At 39.3% G+C, this 23294-nt stretch overlaps 1 protein-coding gene across 1 annotated transcript in view; it reads left to right on the top strand.

The window, feature by feature from the left end:
• The first annotated feature begins 1109 nt into the window (after positions 1 to 1109).
• scn1laa (sodium channel, voltage-gated, type I-like, alpha) overlaps positions 1110 to 23294 on the top strand; it is a 32630-nt gene continuing 10445 nt past the window's right edge. The window contains exons 1-17 of the mRNA XM_065962371.1: positions 1110 to 1452; positions 7292 to 7608; positions 8104 to 8222; positions 8352 to 8441; positions 9589 to 9717; positions 10384 to 10475; positions 11017 to 11235; positions 11620 to 11683; positions 11767 to 11908; positions 16164 to 16370; positions 16666 to 16935; positions 18280 to 18651; positions 20447 to 20564; positions 20643 to 20881; positions 20978 to 21151; positions 21246 to 21602; positions 21699 to 22178. Of these exons, the coding sequence (XP_065818443.1) occupies positions 7345 to 7608; positions 8104 to 8222; positions 8352 to 8441; positions 9589 to 9717; positions 10384 to 10475; positions 11017 to 11235; positions 11620 to 11683; positions 11767 to 11908; positions 16164 to 16370; positions 16666 to 16935; positions 18280 to 18651; positions 20447 to 20564; positions 20643 to 20881; positions 20978 to 21151; positions 21246 to 21602; positions 21699 to 22178 (3336 nt within the window). The 5' untranslated portion in view covers positions 1110 to 1452; positions 7292 to 7344. The remainder of the gene's footprint in view (positions 1453 to 7291; positions 7609 to 8103; positions 8223 to 8351; positions 8442 to 9588; positions 9718 to 10383; positions 10476 to 11016; positions 11236 to 11619; positions 11684 to 11766; positions 11909 to 16163; positions 16371 to 16665; positions 16936 to 18279; positions 18652 to 20446; positions 20565 to 20642; positions 20882 to 20977; positions 21152 to 21245; positions 21603 to 21698; positions 22179 to 23294) is intronic.

The following is a 23294-nucleotide window of genomic DNA, read 5'->3' on the forward strand; positions in this document are numbered from 1 at the left end:
GAAGAAGAGATTGTGTCAAAGTCAAAACCAGAGAGTGGTTTGAATAAGTCATTGTGAAAAAAATGGTCTAACACACAATCATTTCAATTCATTCTAGTAACACGTCTTTTTAACTCTTGTTCTTTCATAGCCTCTGCAGCGGATGAGTCATTATTCAAGCTCAAGCAACCAGTTAGATGTTTTAAAACTTGATGGAAGAAATACTTAAAGTCCTTTCGTTTTTGTGCCATTTTGGTGAAGCCTGTGAATTAAGCAGTACATCTAATCTCTTTGCTGATCTCGTCGTGTAACGCACAATATCTAAGCTATCATAAGTAACTTCTTTCTGTAAACCTTTGCCTAAAAAAGTAAATAAGGCTGTTTCAGCAGCCTGTTGTAGATTCTTCTTTCTGACAGCGACCTGTGATGGCGGTAAAATGAATGAAAGATTACTGATATAGCCTGAATATTCAAGCTCGTTAGTAATGGTCTTGTTTTTGTTGTGAGTCATATGGAGGAATAATTTCATTTTCAGTCTGTTTTATGACCAGCTAAAAAACTGCTCACAGGAGCTTTAAATGTCTACATGTCAAGTAGGCTATACAAGTCTTTTAATAAATGGGGTTTCATAATATGTTCCCTTATTTCAGTACTTCACACTGATATAGGCTACTTTAAAAAAAAATGGAAATACATGTCACATGTTGTTACTAACCCATTAGTCAATTTCTATTTAAATATTTTTTTAGGCTATAAATGTCTCTGTATGTATGTAGGCTATTTTTGTAGGCCTATGTACTGTATGTATGTATAGATAGATAACACTTGTGCGAGCTGCTGTTTTGTGTCCACCAGGTGGCGTCAGACTTACAGTTAATGCTCTGACACAGTCAAATTACCCATCAGAGTTTTTACATAATAAATGATCCTCCCGCACCTGAAACAAATGTAATCTACCAAACTTATTCTTTTGTCTAAACTGTTTTCCTCTCATTGATTGTGTCAGCAACTGTTATGATTGAAAATTTGCCCAGACATGGCTCAAACAAGCTCTGCCCTATTGACACCCCTCCTCTTACACACACACACACATACACTCTGTGTGAGTACACGAACTGATCCATAGTTGTGGCTTTAGCTTTTAGTTTATGATATAGCCTCCGCCGGATTGCACAATTTTATCTCCACAGCCACTCATGCATCTCTGCCCTCACTTGGTACCCAGGAACATCCGGAAGCAGCACAGCTCAGTACTCTGACTCTGCGCGGAGGGGCGGATGAAATAACGCACTCTCTCTTCTTCTTCATGTTTTTTGTTTCTCCGCCCAAACCGTGGAAATAAACAGAAGTGCTTTGAGATACTTCAAAGTCTTTAAACGAACGGACAAGTTATTATCAAAGCATTTTTTTCCCACGCAGAAAGTCTTTCTCTACGGTTTATTTGTTTCACCTGTCGAGGATGGAACACTAAAGGTGAGTAAAAAAGAATCTGTTAAAGTTGTTGGCTGTCTGAGAAATGTGTCTAAAATGAACAGAAAAGTTGGTTTAGCCTATTTGTTCAAGCAACATAAACAACGTGTGTCTTTTAAATCTATCTATCTATCTATCTATCTAAAAAAAGTTGTGACGTATAAAGTATTGGCTACATTCAAAATTCCATTGATAACATTTCTTTGTTTTTCTGTATTGAATGTTTTTTTCTTCTATAAAAAGCGCAGTGCCTGGGGGGTTTAACCCTTTATAATATGATGGAGCCTTTTCTAAGTTCTATCATATTTCTTAAATGTCATCTTTATCATATTACTCTGTTGGGAGGCCTGTGTGGAAAAAAAAGTGATTGATTTCCTCTTGGCCATATAGCCAAAGACTAGAGTGCAAATCATGGGCTTCAACATACAAGTTAATGGGCATGGCAGCAATTATTAGCCCACACTCCATCTTAGACGACTTCCTGCTTACTTGACTGTCAACATGGTTATTAGATTGCTGTCAATTAGAGGCTACGCTGTTTCTGTTTGTCTACTATCTGCCTGGCATGTGCACACACACACACACACGCACGCACGCACGCACGCACGCACACACACACACACACACACACACACACACAGTACAGCTGGGCGTAAATCATGGAAATAAAAACATAAATTAAATCCTGAGAACTATGTTAACAGCTCTTCATCACCTGCTATTTTGCCAACGCCCTGAATAGGAAAAGATCTGATCCTGATCCTGTAGTCTGTGAGAGGCAGCGGAGAGCATTAGTTGTGAGCACTTAAGAGCTGTGAGTGTGCAGGTCCCTTAGGAGCCCAGAGATACGGACCCTGGGATAACTCTGTGTAGGCCTACATGTACTGAATGCTGAAGGTAAAAGTAATTTGTTGTTTTAAGACTAATCATACATCTAACTCTAACACCGTAGTTAGAGGCCTACAGTTCCAGCTTGTTGTGGTGGTCAGTTTAACGGGCCAGGAGTGGCCAACCGTTGTTCCCTTATTGTCAAAATGTCTTTGAATATACAGATGGGCGTGTGTGTTTTGTATTGACCTAGACATCAAAACAGTATGAACCCGTCCCTGCCACACTGGTTCTTTTAGGTTGTGTTGTTGACAGTAGTTGAGCCCGAGTAATTTGAATATAAAGTGAACCTGATAATGAACTCTGTGATTTTTTTCCCCCAACTGCTATAAAACTGTACCTCAGGTCAATTCAATCGCTTTTTTTTTAACAGATCCAGATTTTAGACAAAATGAATTGCAAAAGCAGTCTGACATTGACACTTCCTCTGTCAGGGCTGCAAAGCTAGTTCCTGCTAGCGTAATAAACCGGGTGTGCATTTAAAAAAAAGATTTCCATTCAGTTTAATTTGACTAAATACCGTCTGTTTTAACAGCCTGGGGTAATGCTAAATTAAATTTGCCTTTAACTTAAGACAAATCTAATGAAGTGGCTTAAAAGCTTTATAGTGATGATCTCTAACATTCAAAAGTTGTTCTGAAAAAATGAACTGATGTCCACTTTGTATGGCTGCATCTACTGTGTGAGTGATAATGTCTGTCACTGGAACGGAAGAAATTCTTTCAAAATATTTGTAATACTTTTTCGCCTTTAAAGTGTTCATTCAGGATTTTTAAAGTCGGGTTGTTTGAGGTAGATGTTCATAAAGCTAACACAGAGACCAGGTAGCAGTTTGGTCAGGAGAAACATAGCATGAAGTCAGATTTAACCAAAGCTCTTAGAATGATTATTATTTGCATGTGTCAACTCACTTTGACATTAACAGCCCTTCCCTTGAGCACTATGTTTCTATACATACAACAGCCCTGTATTCCTACATAATACACTATGCATTACAGGTGGTGCTCGCTTATGGTTTTTTTTACAGTCTATTCAAACAGAGCGTCCTGTTCACCATATGGATTACACAGAGTTCTGACTTTAACTGCCCTGAATGTAAACATCAACACAATACGAGCAACACTGAGATGTCTCCATGTTTGCACTAATCATGTCAGCCAATAATGAAAAAAAAATCCTCTGTGTTCACTGGTTCACTAAAGTGCTATATCCTTTCCATTATAATGTATTTCATGTGTTGTCTCTTATAATAACTGCAGACCCAAACAACTGATCTGATATCATAGAATACAGAGCAGAGCACACATCATTCCAAAGGAAAGGGGTTCATGTTGACTTTATGGTGAAGTGATGAAAATAACCAAAAATAATACAAACACTTGTATTTTGACTTCTTTTAGTGGCTAAAGTACACATTTCTTGTGAACTCATCTTTATTCTCTCATGCTTGTAGCTTACAGTCTGCTTTCAGTGATCAATTAAATGTGTGGAGAAAGTTCCAAATGCAGAAAAAGAGACCTGGTGAGAGCATGCCAATTTTCCATGCAGGGCAAACAGGCTTCAGTTTATTATTCATCAGAGTGTAATTTAAGTTTTCTTTAGAATATGTCTTTCAGGAAACAACAGCAGCACGGACACCAACAGTAGCTTTATCCTTTAATTGGTTCCACTGGTTTCATTGGTAGGAAGCATAGAGAGGCAACAGACTTCTCTAACCTCATCTAAGTACCTGGAAGTACTTTGAAGTCAATGAAATGACGTTTCTAATGATTAATGGACATTAAATATTGAAGCTGAGCTTCTGTTTCACATTGCATTAGTGTTTAATATATACTTAAAGGTGACTCTGAGGCGGCGGTAAGACATCACTTTAAGCTCAACAGAAGGACACTGTAGGGTGAATACCAAACTAATGTGTTGACATTGTGTTCCAGCGAGAGTTCAGGGAAACATAAGGCTCCATTTTAGGTTGGTCTGCGTGAGGTCACGATGCCGACAGGTTGCAGATAAAGTGAAGTGGGCCTATTTGAAGCTTCAAAGTGGCAGCTCATATCTCACCTTGTGGGTAATGAGTGGGGAACAGATTGACAGATTGATGCATACCATTAGAGGTTAGAAATGACAGGTTGACCTTGTTTGGTTGGCTTGAAATCAATGTTTGTTATATCATTTTTTTTATTTCAGGTAGTTATTAGAAACTTTTTTTTCTCACTATTAACTAAATGTTGGTCCAGTATCTTTAAACAAGACTATATCGGTTTTGTTTTTAAATACTTTGGTTCTATAGTAGCAATGTATAAAGGGAATTTGTTTTCAAATGATCATGTCGTAGAGAGGTTTCATCAGTGAACGAGATGCAGAAGAACATTTGAACCAGAACTGAGTAGTTAAGCCATGCACTCTTTAATGAACAATCATCAATTAAAGAGTGCATACATGACACACTGTATACAGTACCTGATAATAAGCCAGTCAGGATTCAAACACATACTTTGCAATAGAATACTGTACAAACATCAAACTCTTTATCAGTGTTTTGTATGAAACATGACTAAAAAATATTATTGAAATCTATTCCTTATTCGTTCCCTTTAAGTGCGTGTCATGTTTTAAGGCGCATTACAGGTTTGTGTCTGCAGTGAGCTTGTGTTGGAGCTTTATTACTGCATGGCCTCATAGACTCAGATTGACAAGTGTACGAGGAGGCCAGGCGTCCTGGTCTTATAAAGAGGTTGAGGTCTGTTGGCGCTCTGAGTGACTGCGGTACATGTTTTGGAATTGTGTTGAATTATATTTGACATTGACAATGACATAATTGGATCAGACAAACAACAAAGTGGGATGTGAATGTTTATGTTGTAATGTTTCTGTGCAGAGACGACAGCTCTGCTGACACACAACGGGACGATCGCTTTGTTTTAGAAAAACAGCGACTCTTCCAATTGTGGTCCGTGTAAATCATGTTGTCATCTGTAGTTCATCACTAGAGTCCTTCAATCAAACTCCACTTTACATTACATCAGTACCTACTTGCTGTGTTTCAATTAGGGAGGGGGGGGGGGGGGCGCATAGTAACATAGCATAGCATAGTATCACCATTTTTTGTGAGGTATTATTGTACAGAAACACAGATTCCAAGTTGGATTGCATGAAATAATAAGTTTTAGGATGCAATTCTGTTGCTCTATATTGTAATAACAATATGACATACGATGAACAAATATTAAAGAGTGCATATTCCAATGTCGATCTGCTGTTTGCTGCACGTTTCTCCTAAATCTAAAATAATTTCTAAAAATGTGTTTTTTTCCACTACATCATTTGCAACAATTCATCATCTTCTAAGCTTTATCTGACTACATCAAAATAAGCCTTTTATCCAACCAATAGGTCAGTTATACACATTTCAATGAGAAAGCATTGCTTGTTTACATTAAAAGAAAAATCATTTTTTGAGACAAATTCAGACTTTTGTAATGGTTTCATTGCACCTGTGATTTATTTTGCAGCTCTAAAGGTCACATATTATTAAAAATGCACGTTACCATGGTATTCCAACACTACTGTGTGTCCCTAGCCTGTTGACAGATCCCGCAGATTATGACAAAAATCCATCCCCTCTCTCTTTTGCCTGCTCCACTTTTCAGAAAGTGTGTGCTCAAACGGGCGGTTTGGAGATTTTCCCTTTATGACATCACAAAGGTGGGTGACACTCCCACAGCTAGGTGTTTGTTCTACCCACTGAGTCTGCATTATCATCGTAAACGGTAGGGCATGGTGCAAGGAAGCCAAAGCGACATTTTCTTTGAGAGAGGGGGTGTGGTCAGACGCAGCTCATTAGCATTCAAAGCTACAGACACAGAAACAGCCTGTTCTGACCACCGCTGAAATTACACTTCCTACACAGCAGGAAGGATATTTTGAGTAACTCCGAGACTTGTTTGAAATGGCTGAATAGGAGTATAATATGTGACCTTCATTATATAAATCAATGCAGTAATGTTATTATTATTGCAAATTACTTTCAGTTTGCCAAGTTGAAAGGGTGTAACTTTTCTCTACAAGTTGTTTGACTCAAAATACTTGTTATAATGGCTAAATTGGACTGTGTTGACTGTTACCCACATTTAAAATGTTAGGCTAAGTTCCTGTTAATTAATAACTATTTACAGTATTTTATTACAATATTTAGTAGATAGCCATGTTTAAGAAATTGTAATAATATGGTATCAAGAGTAATGTATTACTAATTCACCATCTCTCTAAGGGTCACAGAAGTTTCTCAGATGTCTAACAACCCAGTGCTGCATGCAGTCCATTGACCTGTGTGTTTGTGATTGATTCCTAGCGTCACAGCTTGTGGAAGTATTCTATTACAATGTTGCATTCAGATCAGGCAAAAGCTCTCAGAGGCAGAGAGAGACAGTGCAGCCTGTGGTACATTCATATTTAATACTGCATAGCTCTGCCTCACACATTATACCAGGCAGGCCTATTAGCAGGATGAATCTCTTCCTCCCTCCGCTCTGTCTGAGGGAGAGCTGGACTCTTTCCATTTTGAGGGATGGAGGAAAGGAGCCAAGTCTCACCTGGAATTGATCATTGTCATGTCAAATCTTAATTTTATCTACAGAGGGGCAGATAATTAGATCTAATTTTAACATAGCTGGCATGAATGTATGTGTATGACAGGCCTCTATAGGCTCATTATAGGATACCACTTCCTGAGATGATGATCTCTGACTACAGCACAGAACCACACCCACCTTCCTCTGCTCTCATTATAAAGCACTTCTCATCTGCCAACAGAAATACAGTGCCAGAAATGCTTTCAATGGCTTGATCCCAATAAGATACCGTATGATGTTAGATTAAGAAATAGAACACAGATTTTTAAAACAGCGGTTTTTACAACAACTAATCAGATGCTCCTTATCCAATCTGACCCCTGCAGGCCTTTCCCATGTTGGAGGCTAGCTACTCACTCTGAAGGTGCAGGATGAAAAGATGGCACAGCTGCTTGTACCACCAGGTATAGACAGCTTCCGTCACTTTAGCCGTGAGTCCCTCAAAGTCATCGAGAAGCGGATCGCCGAGGAGAAGGCCAACAAGCCCAAGGGGGAGAAGAAAAAACGCAATGATGACAACGAGCTCAAGCGCAGCCGTGACCTGGAGGCGGGCAAATCCCTCCCCATGCTGTACGGGGATGTTCCTAAAGGCATGGTGTCGACACCGCTGGAGGACCTGGACCCCTACTACTGTAATCAAAAAGTAGGTTACATGTTCTTTGACTGATTCAGTCCATGAACGGTGTTACAGACAGAAAGGGGACTTTTTACTACACAGTATGCATCACTCGGCCTCAGGCTGGTGTTCTTAATGACATTATTTAACATGGTAGCAGATAGACTTCATTTGATGCAACTTGTGTGTCTGAATCACACGGGCCATCAAAGTAACTGACAACAGGCTCTTATTTCACTGATTGCACAACAATCGGAACCATACAGATATAATCGATAATACAAAGTAGCTGCTCTATGATGATGTGTATACAACAGTGAAGGAACATATGTAGCCTATTGATTGTTGATTGACAACAGTCTGGTTCCATTCCTGCTGGAATTTACATTTCAGACAGTAACAGAGGCAAACACTGGTATAAATATTAGAATAACTCAATTTGAAACTATCATTTTGATATTTCTGTAAACTATAATGAAATGAATTGTGACTATTGTATTCACATCAATCTTTTCTTTTCAGACTTTCATAGTGTTAAACAAAGGGAACTTCATCTTCCGCTTCAATGCCGAACCTGCCTTGTACCTCCTGAGCCCCTTCAACCTCATAAGAAGAATATCAATGAAGATTTTGGTGCACTCATATCCTTTTCAAAACACAAGTATCTGATAAGCATGAGTCCTGTGAATGTTCTGTGTTTGCACTGCTAGATAAGATTGATTATAGAGTTATTCATTAAGCTTACTGGCTTCCTTGACAACTGCCTGCAAATTATTCAGTATGGTGATTATGTGCACTATTCTTGCCAACTGTGCATTCATGACTATGAGTGAACCACAGAAGTGGACAAAAAATGTCGAGTAAGTTTCCTCACACACTAAATTACACATTTAGTAGAGGAACGATCTCCCCAAAAAAGGCTTTAGTTTTTCCAGATGCCCCTACCCGAGATAGAAGAAAGCACAACATTATTTCTTTTATACCTTTATCAGTCTAGTTTATGAAATGGATTGGTTGTATAAAAAAATTACTTTTATTTGTTGTTTTTTTGCATCTTACCAGAAACTGAAAACAGTGAAAATTAAGGCTTCTCCTGAAGGGACAGCTCCTGCCATATCACACGTATCTCTGGAATTCAAGATCAGTATGTCACCAAATTTTGACTGAATGGTCACAGACCATTATTAACAACGATTAAGTAAAGTTTGAATCAAAACCATTTTACATTTTTGAAATATACAGACTTTAACTGCTTCCATGCGTATGTGTTGTTTAATTTGTTATGCTTATGTTTTCTTGTGTCTATGTTTTTGTGCTGTATTTTCCTGTATGTTTTTTAATGTTTTCTTAAACGTCATCAACCTGCCAGGGACTGCAGATAAAAATTTGCCTGCATGGCTAAATCTGGCACATTTACATGTGTGACTTTGTTGCTCTTGTTAATTAATGTGCGTTGTCCCTTTTAAATAAAGAAATCTAAAAAATTTTTTAAATAAACATGCATGTGAAATAAGGTATGTATATCAAAGTGTGTTATTTAAAGGCAGGGTTGGCCATTTTCTCCAGATAAAAATTTTTAAGATTTTGGTTGAAATTGTCTTTAGGTCCTTTCAGACATTAATAATTCATGTGCTCTGAAAAAGTAATGAAGAAAATCTGTCATCTTGTAGCAGTAACTGGATGAAGGGATAGTCTTTGTACCCTGATTAGGTTAAAGTGATGAAAAAAAGCTACAGTAGCTATTTTTGTGGAATAGCTAACAGGTTTTTTTTCTTTTTACTCTTATGATGGCGTAAATGTGTGAGATCTTATTTTACCTCTTTATGTATATAACAAGCTGGACATGTTAAAGTTATGAATAAATATGGTTGTGCTTTGTTCTGCCTTGATGTTGGGGATCAACATTATTTAGGGGCCCAAAGTTCCTCTACTAGTTATATATATATTTCACAAATGTACACAGTGAAAATGTGGTTTAGCTGGACTATTATATTTTGTTTCCAACAGGTACACCTTTACTGCAGTGTATACCATTGAATCCCTCGTTAAAATTTTAGCCCGAGGGTTTTGCATAGGGAAATTCACGTTTTTAAGAGATCCCTGGAACTGGTTGGATTTCAGTGTCATTGTCATGGCGTGAGTACTTCAGTCATTCTAATTCACGAACAATTGTTACATCATTTCACCCAAAGGTCCTTCCCCTATAGAGCATGTGTTAGAGGTGCATAAGCAGACAACATGCCTTACTGGTTTAGAACTGTCAAAATTTGTCAAAAACTGTCAAAAGTATTTTATCATTTGAGACCATTACTCATATATAAAATATCAGTTATGAATTAGTTCATAAGTGAACTTTGAGCACATAATTCCTTCTCAAGGCGGCTAACCGTTGTGTAGTTTCCTTATTAGCAGTCAAATGTGTACTTTCTCAATCCGGAATTTGGTACTATTTTAATCTGTGGATGGATACATATTCAAAACACTATTGAGTGATTACAGGAGGTCTACTGTCCAAAGGAATAGGCTATAATAGGGTTTGGAAAATCAAAAACAAGATTTAAATAGACAATCAATTTGCTCTTAACTTTTTATGGAATTTGTTAATTAGGAAAATATAGATTATTATCAGTATTTCTCATCCCCTTCTTTCAACCTTCATATGCATTCTTCAGTTGACCTTCTTTACCTGATGCTCTGTAAACTACAATGTAATAATGGTTTCTATCTGTAAAACATTTCAGTGTATCAAATTGTATTGTTGTCTCAGTCAATATTCTACCGTAATTGTATGTTTTTCTGTAGGTATGCAACAGAGTTTTTGAACATGGGCAATTTCTCAGCTCTCCGGACATTTAGAGTGCTGAGAGCGTTTAAAGCTATCTCAGTTATCCCAGGTAAGCAGTTGGAACAAGTGCAAGTTAGTTAAACCATTGCGAGACTTTCCCCAGCTCCCCTCCGACCTCCCCTCTGACCTTCCCTCCCTCCTCCAATACCTTCCCCTTCTGCAACCGTCATGACGTGCGTATGTTGGCTGCGCCATTAGAGCATAAACCAAATATTTCCGATCCTCCCTCAACACCTCAGTTAAGGCTAGCAGGTTAGTCTAGCAACTCATTGCTACGTTAGCTGCCACTATAGCATAAACCAGAGCTATCTGGAAGTAATCTTGCATTGTTTGAAAGGTAAGCTCCTTATTCATACAAGAATGAGAATGTGTGGAACAACAAATACAATATGTTGTATTCTTCCTTTTCATTCAAATGTCCGCTGTGAGTCCCAGAATTTTAGGGAGTGAAATGTAAAGTTGGTGGAGTACTCATTTAAAAAAAAAAGAAAAAAAAGAAAGCCCAACGACATCTCTTTGTAACCTTTGCACGTGCATACAATGTCTTTGAATTCATTATCTGGAGTAACAAGTGACACTCTGTCCTTCAGGCCTGAAGACCATTGTTGCAGCGTTGTTCCAGGCGGTGAAGAAACTTGCCGATGTGATGATCCTCACTGTCTTTTGTCTGAGCGTCTTCGCCCTCATAGGGTTACAACTGTTTATGGGCCATTTAAAGAATAAGTGTATAAAGACAATTGATAATTCCACAACAGATGGGATTGAAGCCATTGGAAACTTCAGCTGGGAGACGTATGCATCTGATCCGGGTGAGTATTCATTTTGAAGAACTTGCACTTGTACAAAAAATGTCAAATCATTTAAGATATTCATGATAAGAAGGATAAATTAATTGTATTAAGAAGTTGATATATTCTCCACTTCTTTCGAAACTACGCCTCTACTTTCAGTTCAAGTCCAATACAATTACTCTGGATATAATCCATGCGTCATTCTAAGCTTTTGTTTGCACCATGTTGAACTACAACATTCACAGAAAGAGGATTTATTTCAGCACTCTCGTGTAGATGCATTAGCAGTGCTCCTATTCTAATCACATTATGTTGGATTGTTGGATCTACCTTTGTCTTCTTTGCAACCTCTGCTGAAAAATCACCACCGATTAATAAAACTTTTCCTCCTTTCCCCATCAGCTAATCATTACATCCTTCCAGGCAAACGAGATGCATTGCTTTGTGGGAATGGCAGTGAAGCTGGGTAAGTGTATTGCCCTACCACCAGATGAATGGATACAATAGTAAATTATTTTATTTCTCATATGATACATCTGTTTGTTGCAGGCAGTGTCCAGAAGGCTACAGTTGCATCAAACATGGAAAAAACCCAGACTATAATTACACCAGTTTTGACTCGTTTGGTTGGGCCTTCCTCTCTCTGTTCAGGCTGATGACACAGGATTACTGGGAAAACCTCTACCAGCAGGTGTGTTTTGGAATTAGAAAATCTGCCATTTCTAGGAGTAAAATAAATATAAAGCATCACTTTATCAAAGAAAAGTTTATATATAACAATTTAAATATGCTGTTTTCCAGCATATTAAAAGAAAGGAGAAAAGGGAGGGATGGAGACAAATATATATAAATTAATTTCATCTATTCATATAGATGAATCATATGACTCGTGCTGTTATACAGTCAAACATCTACCCATACACAAACGTATACATACATAGGAAAGAATACTTTTATACATGTGTACAGATATTTATACAAGTATAAGGTAATGAAAAGCAACGTTTTGAATCTTTCAAATAAGTTGTCTGTGTACATCCTCGAGTTATCATGACCCTAAAATGGGCAAGAGAACAGGTAATGTTTTTGAAAATTAAACTGATTCCAGGGTTCATTAAAGGGCTATGATTCTTTTTGCACTCATAATACAAACAGACACAATCCTCTTTTCTAAAAGTATGGCCAAGTTTTATCATCTGAATATTTTAAAATACATAACTACTATTACTACTCCTCTTCGTCCCCTATGGGACATAAGGCTTCAATTAGCACTCTCCATTGTATTCGGTCCCTGGCAGCATGTTGGGCCTCTCCCCATGACAGGTTCATCTGTTCCAGTTCTTGTGTCACAGTTCTGCACCAGGTGGTTTTTGGCTTCCCAGGTTTTCTTTTGCCTGGTGATGTTCATCTTAAGGCGACTTTTGTGATGCGGTCCTGCTCCATCCTCAACACATGTAGCCATCTCAGGCGTCTGTGCGTAATCTCCTTGGTGATGCTCCAGCTTCCCGTTTTCTTCTAAAGGTCATTGTTGGAGATCTTATTAGGCCAAAAGATCTGGCATATTCGTCAGAGGCATCCATTATGGAACACTACCATTCTCCTCATGTCTGTTTTGACAACTCGCCAGCTCTCTGAACCGTACAGAAGAACAGACTTTACATTGCTTTTGTATAGGAGCATCTTTGTTTTAAGGCTGTAGTGTTTTGATCTCCAGATGGGACGGAGTTGGGAGAAGGCACCCTGAGCCTTTCCCAGCCTTGCTTTGATGACTTTTGATGCCCCGCTGTCCTTACTGAAGCCTGCTTGCTCCTGTCTAATCATGGTGTCAATGGCTGTCTCCATCTGGTTAAGAAGGACTCTGCAGAACACCTTGCTTGGAACAGACAGAAGGGTGATTCCACGCCAGTTGTCGGAGTTCTTGGTGTTGCCTTTCTTGGGGACTTTGACAGTAAGACCTTTGGACCAGTCTTCAGAGATGGTGTCACTGTTCAAAATGTTTTGGAATAGGTCTGTCAGCACTCGTGTTGATGTTGGAATGTCGGCCTTGAGCATCTCAGCATGAATAGCATCTATGCCACATGCCTTGCCACTCTTCAGGGTTTGGATGGCAGCTTTAACCTCAGCAGAGTCAGAGGGGTTGGTGTTGATTTCCAGGATATCCTCTGTTGTTGTGATGTTGGCTGGTTGTTCTGGCTCAGGGAAATTGAGTACTTCCTGGAAGTGTTGAACCCATCTGGCTGCTTGTTCACTCTCTGATGTACAGATGTTGCCATTCTTATCCTTAACATGCGTAGTTTGGTTTGTACATTTGCCACAGAGTTTCTTCGTGATTTTGTACGCTGTGCCCAGGTTTCCATAGGCTGCAGCTTTTTTCGGCTTCACTTGCCAGGTGTTCTACAAAGACCCTTTTGTCTCTCCTAGCACTCCTCTTCACCTCTCTGTCCTTGTTTTTATAGGACATCTTGATTTTCTCGAGGAGTCGTTGGGACTTGGTGTTCAGCGTCTTTGCCTTCAGCTGCTTCCTCTCTTCAACTTTCTGCCAAGTGTTAGCTGATATCCATTCTTTGGCCCCTTTCTGTTTGAAGCCCAGGACCTTTTGTGCTGTTTCGGAGTATATGGTCTTGATAGTATTCCATTTGCTGTTTATGGTGGGTTCTTCTGCCATTTCAGAGGAAGCCTCTGGCGTGCTGAAGTGGTTTCTGAGTTCCAACACAAACTCCTTCTTTTTCTTTGGATACTGGAGTTTTGCAATGTCCAGTTTCTTCTGCCAGTGGCTTTTTGGGATTGACTTCTTCAACTTGAGTTTAATGGTGGCAGCGATTAGGTGGTGGTTGCTATAGGCATCTGCACCCCAGTAAGCTCTAACATCTTGCAGTGACCTGCGCCATTCACCATTAATGATGATGTGGTCGATTTGGTTGATGGTCCTACCATCAGGTGACTGCCATGTGAGCTTATGGATGTTCTTGTGTGGGAAGATGGTACACACCGATGACCAGGTTGTTTTTCATGTAGAAATCAACAAGGCGTTCACCATTGTTGTTTCTTTCGCCACATTGCCCATTGCCCTCTTGTTGTTGGAATTTTCGGTTCCCACTTGGGCATTCATGTCACCAGTTAGGAGAAGAACGTCGTGTTGGGGTACCTTTGAAACTGCCATTTGCAGTTGTTCATACAAGTCTTCTTTGACCTCCTTCTCAGCCTCGTTGGTTAGTGCATAGCACTGTAAGCTGGTGAGTTTACAGTACTTTGAGTTGAGGCGTACTCGGATCAGCCTTTCACTTACTGGTTCCCACTCCAGCAAGGTTTTAGCCTTCTCCTTGGAGATTAAGATGGCTACACCATGTGTGTGGGTGTTCTGATGGCCAGAATGGAGGATGACACACCCATCATTCAGGACTTGACGACCGGAGCCCGTCCAGTGACTCTCACTTATCCCCAGGATGTCCAGGTGGTACCTTTTCATCTCACTGAGGACTTGTGCTGTCTTGGGGGATGTTCCATGTTCCAATGCGGATCTTGGTTTTAGGCCCTAGTAGGCCCTCTTTCGCACTCCTGACTTCCTTTCGGAAGTGGTCATACTGCCACCCAAACAGTTTGGGTGTCCGGGGTCTACAATGGGCCTGATGTCAATAGGATTTCTCATTTTAGTTTCTGTAACAGTAGGTTTTTTTTACGGGGTTGCGCTGTTAGCGCCACGCCCAACCGCCAACCTGGAGGACCAGGTGCTGCCTTTTGTCTCACTCCTCACCCAAGACCAGTCTGGTATGGTTGAACCTGCCAGGAGCCATAGGCTCCCTCCAGCATAGCTCTCAGGATCATAGAAGCACGCAAGCCTCTCCACCACGGCAAGGTCACAGCACAGGGAGAGAAAAATACATACATTAGTACCTAAAGGGATGTTCTTACCAATAATTGCACTTCTCTTTTTTTCAAATTATTGAGTCATTACCTCGGATCAATGTTAGTCCACATTTTCCTTTGTAGCTCAGGTTTGTGTAAAGATGTGACCTTAAAAGCCATCATAGGTTCATTCTTGGTCCTCTGGTTGCTCATTGACCCAGTAAGCTGAACTGGTTTAGTGGCAGATTTATAAAAATGTTAGCGTACACTCGATCTGTACGCTTCTGTAAATACAAGTACAGGCAGTGCTTCCTATGTTAAGGTGTGGCTTATACAAAGACAAAGCATTCTAGCATTACAATGGTGGCATTAAAGACTGATTAAACAAACCTGAATGAAGTGCAGGTGCAATTTGGTCAACACACAAAGATGAGCCCCACGGCTACTCAAGTAAACACAGCTTGAATAGCCTTAAGGGCAGATAGCCGTCAACTGAATGGAGCTGGTTAACATTATAATATCTAGCAGGTAAAGCAAACACGTATACAGCAAAGCTCCCACTACTGTTTGTAGTCGGGTAGCATTACTTGTTTGGTGACAATGAACAAGCCCTTTTATGTGTTGGTGTTTTGGTCATGATATGGAACAGCGGATTTCTATAAGATTCTTTTTCATTGTTTCTCTCCCTTTTTTTTTTTTTTTGATTGAAAACCAAATCCAAATTTAAAGTTCCTGACGGTAAAATGTTTAGTAATTACCAACAAAAACATCAGGAAAACATCCAACTGTTCGCATTCATGTTTCTATGACAATTACTATTGTTCTGGATAAATTAGATATCATTTGACACAAGGCAACTTAACAAATTAGATGTAGTTGGTTATATAAGTTTCTTATTCTGGAGAAAGTTATGGAGTTTATTTTCTTCTCTGGAAAAATCATTTTTTAAATATATATGTTTGTATAGTGATAAACGGATAAAGAGGCAGAGGCACATACATACACTCTGCTGACCATTAAACTGCAGCCAAACGTTATGGTTGTCATTTTAAAACTTCATTTCTTGCTCTTTGCACAAAAAAAAAAAATGTTTTTCCTTCCAGACGCTGCGGGCAGCTGGGAAGCCCTACATGATCTTTTTCGTGCTGGTGATATTCCTCGGTTCTTTCTACCTGGTCAACCTGATCTTGGCTGTAGTTGCTATGGCCTATGAGGAGCAGAGCCAGGCCACCATAAAGGAGGCGAAGGAGAAGGAGGAGGAGTTTCAGGCTATGCTTGAGCAGCTGAAACGGCAGCAAGAGGAAGCCCAGGTAATGGAAAATCCAAGATACCATCACTGCAGCATATAAATATACACATATAGGTACCCTTAATCTGTTTTAATTCTACATTATTAATCTGTAACATATCGAGTAACTAAAGCTGTATTACATATAGTTGTGTATAAAATGTAATATGCTTAAATGAACTGTAATGGAGTACAAAATAAGTTGCTTAATTTTTTTTTTTCTTCATCCAGGTAAACATTTCTATGACAACAATATTGCAATATCTGGATTTATTTTATAAGATTGAGTTTGCCTTTGCTCCCTCTTTCCTGATCAGGCGGCAGTATCTGCAGCTGCTGCAGAGGGTGGAGGGGTCGGCGACAACGTTGGAGGGACTGAGAGCTCTTCTGGCACTTCCAAGCTCAGCTCCAAAAGTGCCAAAGAGAGACGCAACAGGCGGAAGAAAAGGAAGGAGGAGCAGGGCAAAGGAGCTGACGAGAAGTTTGCTCAATCAGAGTCCCAAGAAAGTGTGAAGAAAGGTCGCTGCCGCTTCTCAGTGGATGCAAACCTGCTCAACTATGACATGAAATGCTCAACAGCACATCAGGTTCAGTACAATCTGTCAGTATGATTTTTTAATGGAACTGTCATATTTATCTACCTCTTCATTTAGAAATGTTGCCTGGATTAAAGCTTGATATGCACCTCCTAAATTAGAATTACATTTTGGTGAATCTACTAAATATAAACAATTCATACTTTGTTTTCAGTACATCCCTCCTAAATGATAATGGTATATGGCATTCTCCATTGTTTATGTTCATGTTTTATCCAGAGAAATTACAACCTAGAAAACATTGCAGTGCCTTTAATTTAAAAAAAAAAAAAAAAAGATACTGTGTGTGTTGTCTCTCTGTAATGTTTATCTATAAGAACAGTTGCTGAGCTTTCAATGAGTGATAGTGGGAGAAACAAATGGATTGATCAGGCAATTACCAAACTTTCCTTTACATCTGTTTGAATTGCTGATAGTTCCAAGCAGTTCTAACGTGGAAGTGTTTGATTTTAAAATATTATTGTGTGTTTTGGACAGTTGCTAAACATTGCGTGATTTGCATAAGTTGCTTAAATTGTTGTGATTACTTTGATATCATGCCGTTTATGTGGCCAAAAACAAAATATTCTGATACTGGTGTCACAACCATTTTTTTTCCTTTTCTTCATCATAATCATCCATCTTTTCTTCTTGACAGCCATGTACTTTGTTTATTCTATCAAGATGTTTTTTTTTCTTATAACAAGGTATATCATTATAATGACTTTCATTACAATAATAACACCAACGTTATGATCATCTTAATCATCATCATCATCATCATTATCATCACCATCATCATCGTCATCGTCATCGTCATCGTCATCGTCATCGTCATCGTCATCGTCATCACCATCAACATCACCATCACCATCATCATCACCATCGTCATCATCATCATCACATCATCACCATCACCATCACCATCACCACCATAATCATCATCATCATCACCATCATCATCACCACCATCATCATCATCATCATCATCACCATCATCATCATCATCATCACCTCCATAGTCATCATGATCATCATCATCTTTTTCTCTTCATCATCTTTGTCATTATCATCATAATAATGATTAATCATCATCATAATCATATTTATGATCATCATCATTACCTTTCTTTCTTCATCATTCTTATAATCATCATTATCCCCATCATTGCCATCAACAATATTATCATGGTCATGAACATCTTCATCATCAATATCATCATCTTCTTCATCGTCATCATCCTGCCATGCTCTCTCTAGTATTTCCTTTATACATGTAATGATTGTTGCCATGGATATAACTGCCTCTGTACGAGCAGTATCAGGTGTCCACTGAAGAATATTTTTCTCTCCTAGTCCTTTCTGAGTTTTCGTGGCCCCCTGTTCTCACCCAGACGGAACAGCAGAACCAGCATTTTCAGCTTCCAGAGCCAAGCACAGGACATGGGGTCAGAAAATGAGTTTGCTGATGATGAGAACAGCATTTTTGATGACAACTTGAGTCGGAGGGGCTCACTGTTTTTCCCCACCAGTCGTGATCGAAACAGCAGCAGTGTGAGCCAGGGCAGCTTCTTGCCCAATTTCTTACTTCAAACCAATGGGATCAAACATAGCTCTGTAGACTGCAATGGAGTTGTGTCTCTGATGGGATGGAATTCACTCCCATCTTCACCTGTTGGGCTCCTTTTGCCAAAAGTGACGGTAGATACGGCCTCTACTGGAGACAATGTAAGAAAGGGAAGCCCAGAACATAAGGCCCTTTTCATTTGCTTATAGCTCTTTCTTCATTCTTCTTTTTCTTTGTTCATCGTGGGCGGTCTTCAACTTCGAATCAATTTAGCATGTTTTGGTTTCAGTGTGATCGGTATGTTAAATACCAATCTTTGGATGCATTTCTGTTGAAACGTTGTTTCTTTTATTGATCATTTTTGTTGGTGCCAAAGTGGATACATTTGTCTGTGCTTAATACTAAAACCGCATGCCAAAAGAGCTATTCACGCTTCAAAATGTTGCTTCATTAAGCATGAATTTTGCTTTTTTAGAATGACTGATATGTCAAAGTCCAGCTATTGTTTTGTATAATACTACTTAAGGAAATATTTTGCATGGTATATTGATTATTTCTTGCATTTTCTTCATCAAAATGAAATTTTTGTTTTTTGTTAACGCATGTTTGCTAAATGCTAATGTTGCTTTGTTAACTTGCTCACAGTAAAAATGCTTACACGCTTATATCAAGTCTACTAATTTTACCATCTGGATGTAGCATTTTAGCTGAGCAAGATCTACATATGGGCACATAACATGCATTACAGTTGGGTAAAAGTATTTGACTAATACAACTTTTGATCTGATGCTGACCCCAAATTCATTAGAATTAGTTCTCTGGGTCAAATGTATCCGTAGGCTACCATAAACTGTAAAAACAATGGACAACGGACTACTTCGCCCGCATCAAGTAACACCAAGAGATTTAGATCTCCCCTTGCTGACTAGCTGCCGTAAAAGTCATAAACCCCACCTTTTCTATCTAACTAGATGGGATAGTTCAAACTATGAAAATCAAAATGCACATCAGATACATTTTTCTTGAAATAGGTTTCATCATGTTAGTTATTCAAATGCAATTTTGTGTTATAGTCAGGTTTTTTCTGAATAAAATATTTTCTATTAGTTAATTGATGCTACAATAAGGTATGCAATGCCATGATTGACAGCTTTGTTTACAAATGCAGCTCCTGCAGTGCTGTGAACACTAGATTAGCAGAGTACAGCAGAAATGGCTAGAGGAAGCGTAATGAACACAAACACAAGAGTCATTGAACATCCATATGAGTGTCTGTTTCAAATTGACAAAAATCTAATCTGCTGTGGACTGTACCCACCTGAGGTATTTTTGCCGTATGTGTATGTAATATGTTTTTGTTAGTGCTGCACTTCCTGCCCATCTCTACTGAGCAGACTCTGGTTTCAAATTTGCAAGATGTCAGCACCTGTTACGGGGGTATTTTGGCTTCATTTTTGTCAAACAGGAGAAGGCTCCTTTGTCCATTTGCATATAAGGTCCAATGTGTTCCGAGATTTATGAACATCCATCTTATAGCTGTTGAGATATTTCACTACAAATTTAAATTGTCATCCTGCTAGCTATCATTGATAAAGATAGAAGCAATGAGCAACTTTTAAAAATCTCTTTAAAGCTTCAAGGATAAAACTACACATTTTATAACTCAACTACCAACCTCTGAAATGCCTGTTAGGTCAGTGCCAGAGCATCTTTATTGGGGCAGGTAATAACAGAGAGCTTGACTGAAATATTTTTTTACTCTTGTAAACTATGGGTGGAAAAATGTAACTGTCTAATACAGAATTCCTTTTGTTTGTTTTATAGTTTTGCTTTCACAGCTTATTATGCAAAATACTTGCAAATATCTACCTGGTTGTTTTTACTGTATAGTCATACTAGCATTTACTTTTCTTTCTGTAGCACAGTTGCATCTTTAACAATGCTTTCTGTTTGCAGGCTGACACCACTGACACAGGTGGAGGAACAAACCCAGAGTGTATGGACTTCCTTGAGGGCCCAGAGGCCCGACAGAGATTGCAGAGTGTTACTAGTGTAATAACGAGCACAATGGGGGGTAGGTGTTTTCACCATGGCATGAATATCAGATATTTTTGATATATATTTATATTATTTATTCTATTGTGTGCATCAGAGCTTGAAGAGTCAAGGAAGAAGTGTCCTCCTTGCTGGTACGATTTTGCCAACACCTTCCTTGTCTGGGAATGTTGTCCAACCTGGTTGAAGATCAAGAAGTTGATTAATCTGATAGTGATGGATCCATTTACGGACTTAACCATCACTCTCTGCATTGCACTCAACACATTGTTCATGGCTATGGAGCATTACCCAATGAGCAGTGAATTCTCTGAAATGCTAAAAGTAGGGAATTATGTGAGTAGATTATCGACTACAATTAGTACTTTTTTTTCCTGAAATTTGCATCTACCAATGTTTGGCACATCTGTTGTTTTATTCCCCCCAAAATAGGTATTCACTGGGATTTTTACTGCAGAAATGGTCCTTAAGATCATCGCTATGGACCCGTATCATTACTTCCAGGAGGGATGGAATATTTTTGACGCAATCATTGTCAGTTTAAGCTTGGTGGAGTTGTTTTTGGAAAAAAGGGGTAACATGTCTGTCCTGAGATCATTCAGATTGGTAAGTCTTAATATGTGTATCATTGTCAATATTTTAACGTGTATATTGAGTCTATAGATATGTGAAATAAAATTTCTTTCTTGTCTTTTTACAGCTGAGAGTATTCAAGCTGGCTAAATCATGGCCCACTCTAAACACCCTTATCAAAATCATTGGTAATTCAGTGGGGGCTTTGGGCAACCTGACGCTCGTGCTGGCCATTATCGTGTTCATCTTCGCTGTGGTGGGCATGCAACTGTTCGGAAAGAACTACAAGGACTGTGTGTGTAAAATCTCTAAAGATTGCACTCTGCCCCGTTGGCACATGAGTGACTTCTTTCATTCGTTCCTCATTGTGTTCCGAGTGCTTTGTGGAGAGTGGATAGAGACCATGTGGGACTGTATGGAGGTGGCTGGGACGCCCATGTGCCTCACTGTGTACATGATGGTCATGGTTATTGGAAACCTTGTGGTACATTATCATCTCTTATGGTCAATTCATGTGCCTTTTGTATGACTATGTGTTTTTTAATGCAAACTTAAACAAAGTCATGTCTTTATCTGATAGGTGCTGAACCTGTTCCTGGCCCTGTTGCTGAGTTCATTCAGTGCTGACAACCTGGCATCGATTGAAGATGACAACGAGATGAACAATTTGCAGATTGCCATTGGACGGATCCAAAATGGCATCGCCTATGTTAAGTCAGCACTTCGAAGTCACTATAGCCGTTTCTGTCTCAGAGACAGGAAAAAAGGGAAGGCGGAGGACCAATCCCTGGAGGAACTGCATAAACCTTTAGGAACTAATTGTGTCCCAAACCACACAATCAAAGACTTTCCCAGAAAAGGAAATGGGGATGTTACCGGGGTGGGCAAAAATGGAGACAAATACATCGTAAGCAGCAAGAGTGATGATTCAATAATGTCATTCATCAACAATCCCAGTCTTACTGTGACTGTTCCCATTGCTGTGGGCGAGTCAGACTTTGAAAACCTAAACACAGAGGACTTCAGCAGCCTCTCGTCTGATGCAGTCGGATGTCGTGTGGTAGGGATGCTCTTTTTTCTGGCTACGCATGACTAAAGTTTAAGATGTATGAAGACTCAGTTGTGGGTTTCTGCGTTTGTATCTGTTGCTGTTGTGTCTAAGTGGTGTGATCTAGTGAAACACTTTGCCCACGACCCATGTCAATGAGGATTGAGTAAGTGACATCACGTTTCCCCTAAAGATCCCATATACCACAACCCTCTATGCATGAAGAAACCATATAGAGGGGAAAATACTGGCCTGGAGATTACATTATGTGCCAATTAGGCCTGAGTGCTTTGGAGCTAAATCCAACTCTTAAAGGGGCTGGTTAGCTTGTGTACTTACTTGTACTGACTATAATATCTCCAGGAAAACCTGTTCTTATCTAAATGTATGCAATAGACTCACTTTGCCTTTTCTCATTGACTTCACTAATAGTTTTATTTGGTTTTATTGATTTAATTGTATCGTAATTTTTGTATCAAAGATTTATTTTTGGGCTTTTCGTGCCCCTAATGGAGAGATAGGACAGTGGATAGAGTCGGAAAATCAGGGAGAGAGAGAGGGGAATGACAGCTACAGGTTGGACTCAAAACCTGGGCCACCCCACAGCCTCCATACACGGGGCATGTGCATCAATCACCAGCGGCCCTATCATAATTCATTTTTGTGTTTTCACCTTTGTATATTCTGGGGTTTTGATAAAAAAGTTTTTTTGCAGTTTTGCGCCATGAAAACAAACAACTATAAACTCTTAATGCCGCATTTCCCGCCCAGTACAGTAGAACAAACCAACAACTCAAACACTCTGATGCTCACAGTATTTCACAGTAACATGCTTACTTCATTCCCTGCACTGCATTAGCTGGTCCCAGGGCAGCCAAGTGCTCCTGCATGCTCCAGGAAGGCATTCAGTCTGTTCTCATTTACCAGCTATTAGCAGACACACCCTGTAGAAAGCCATACAACAACAGGCTGAAGTAGAGACCATGTTGCTACTGTACAACAGGGTCAGGCATTCACATTTTAATAACTTTGTTCTGCCTCATTAAATATGCTTTGTTTTTATATTTCTAATGAATACATGGAACAAGTAGTGTGCATAGTTTGTTTGTCTCTAAATGGCAAACAATT

The sequence above is a fragment of the Labrus bergylta genome, chromosome 13, assembly GCF_963930695.1.
Source record: "Labrus bergylta chromosome 13, fLabBer1.1, whole genome shotgun sequence".
Taxonomy (NCBI): Eukaryota; Metazoa; Chordata; class Actinopteri; order Labriformes; family Labridae; genus Labrus; species Labrus bergylta.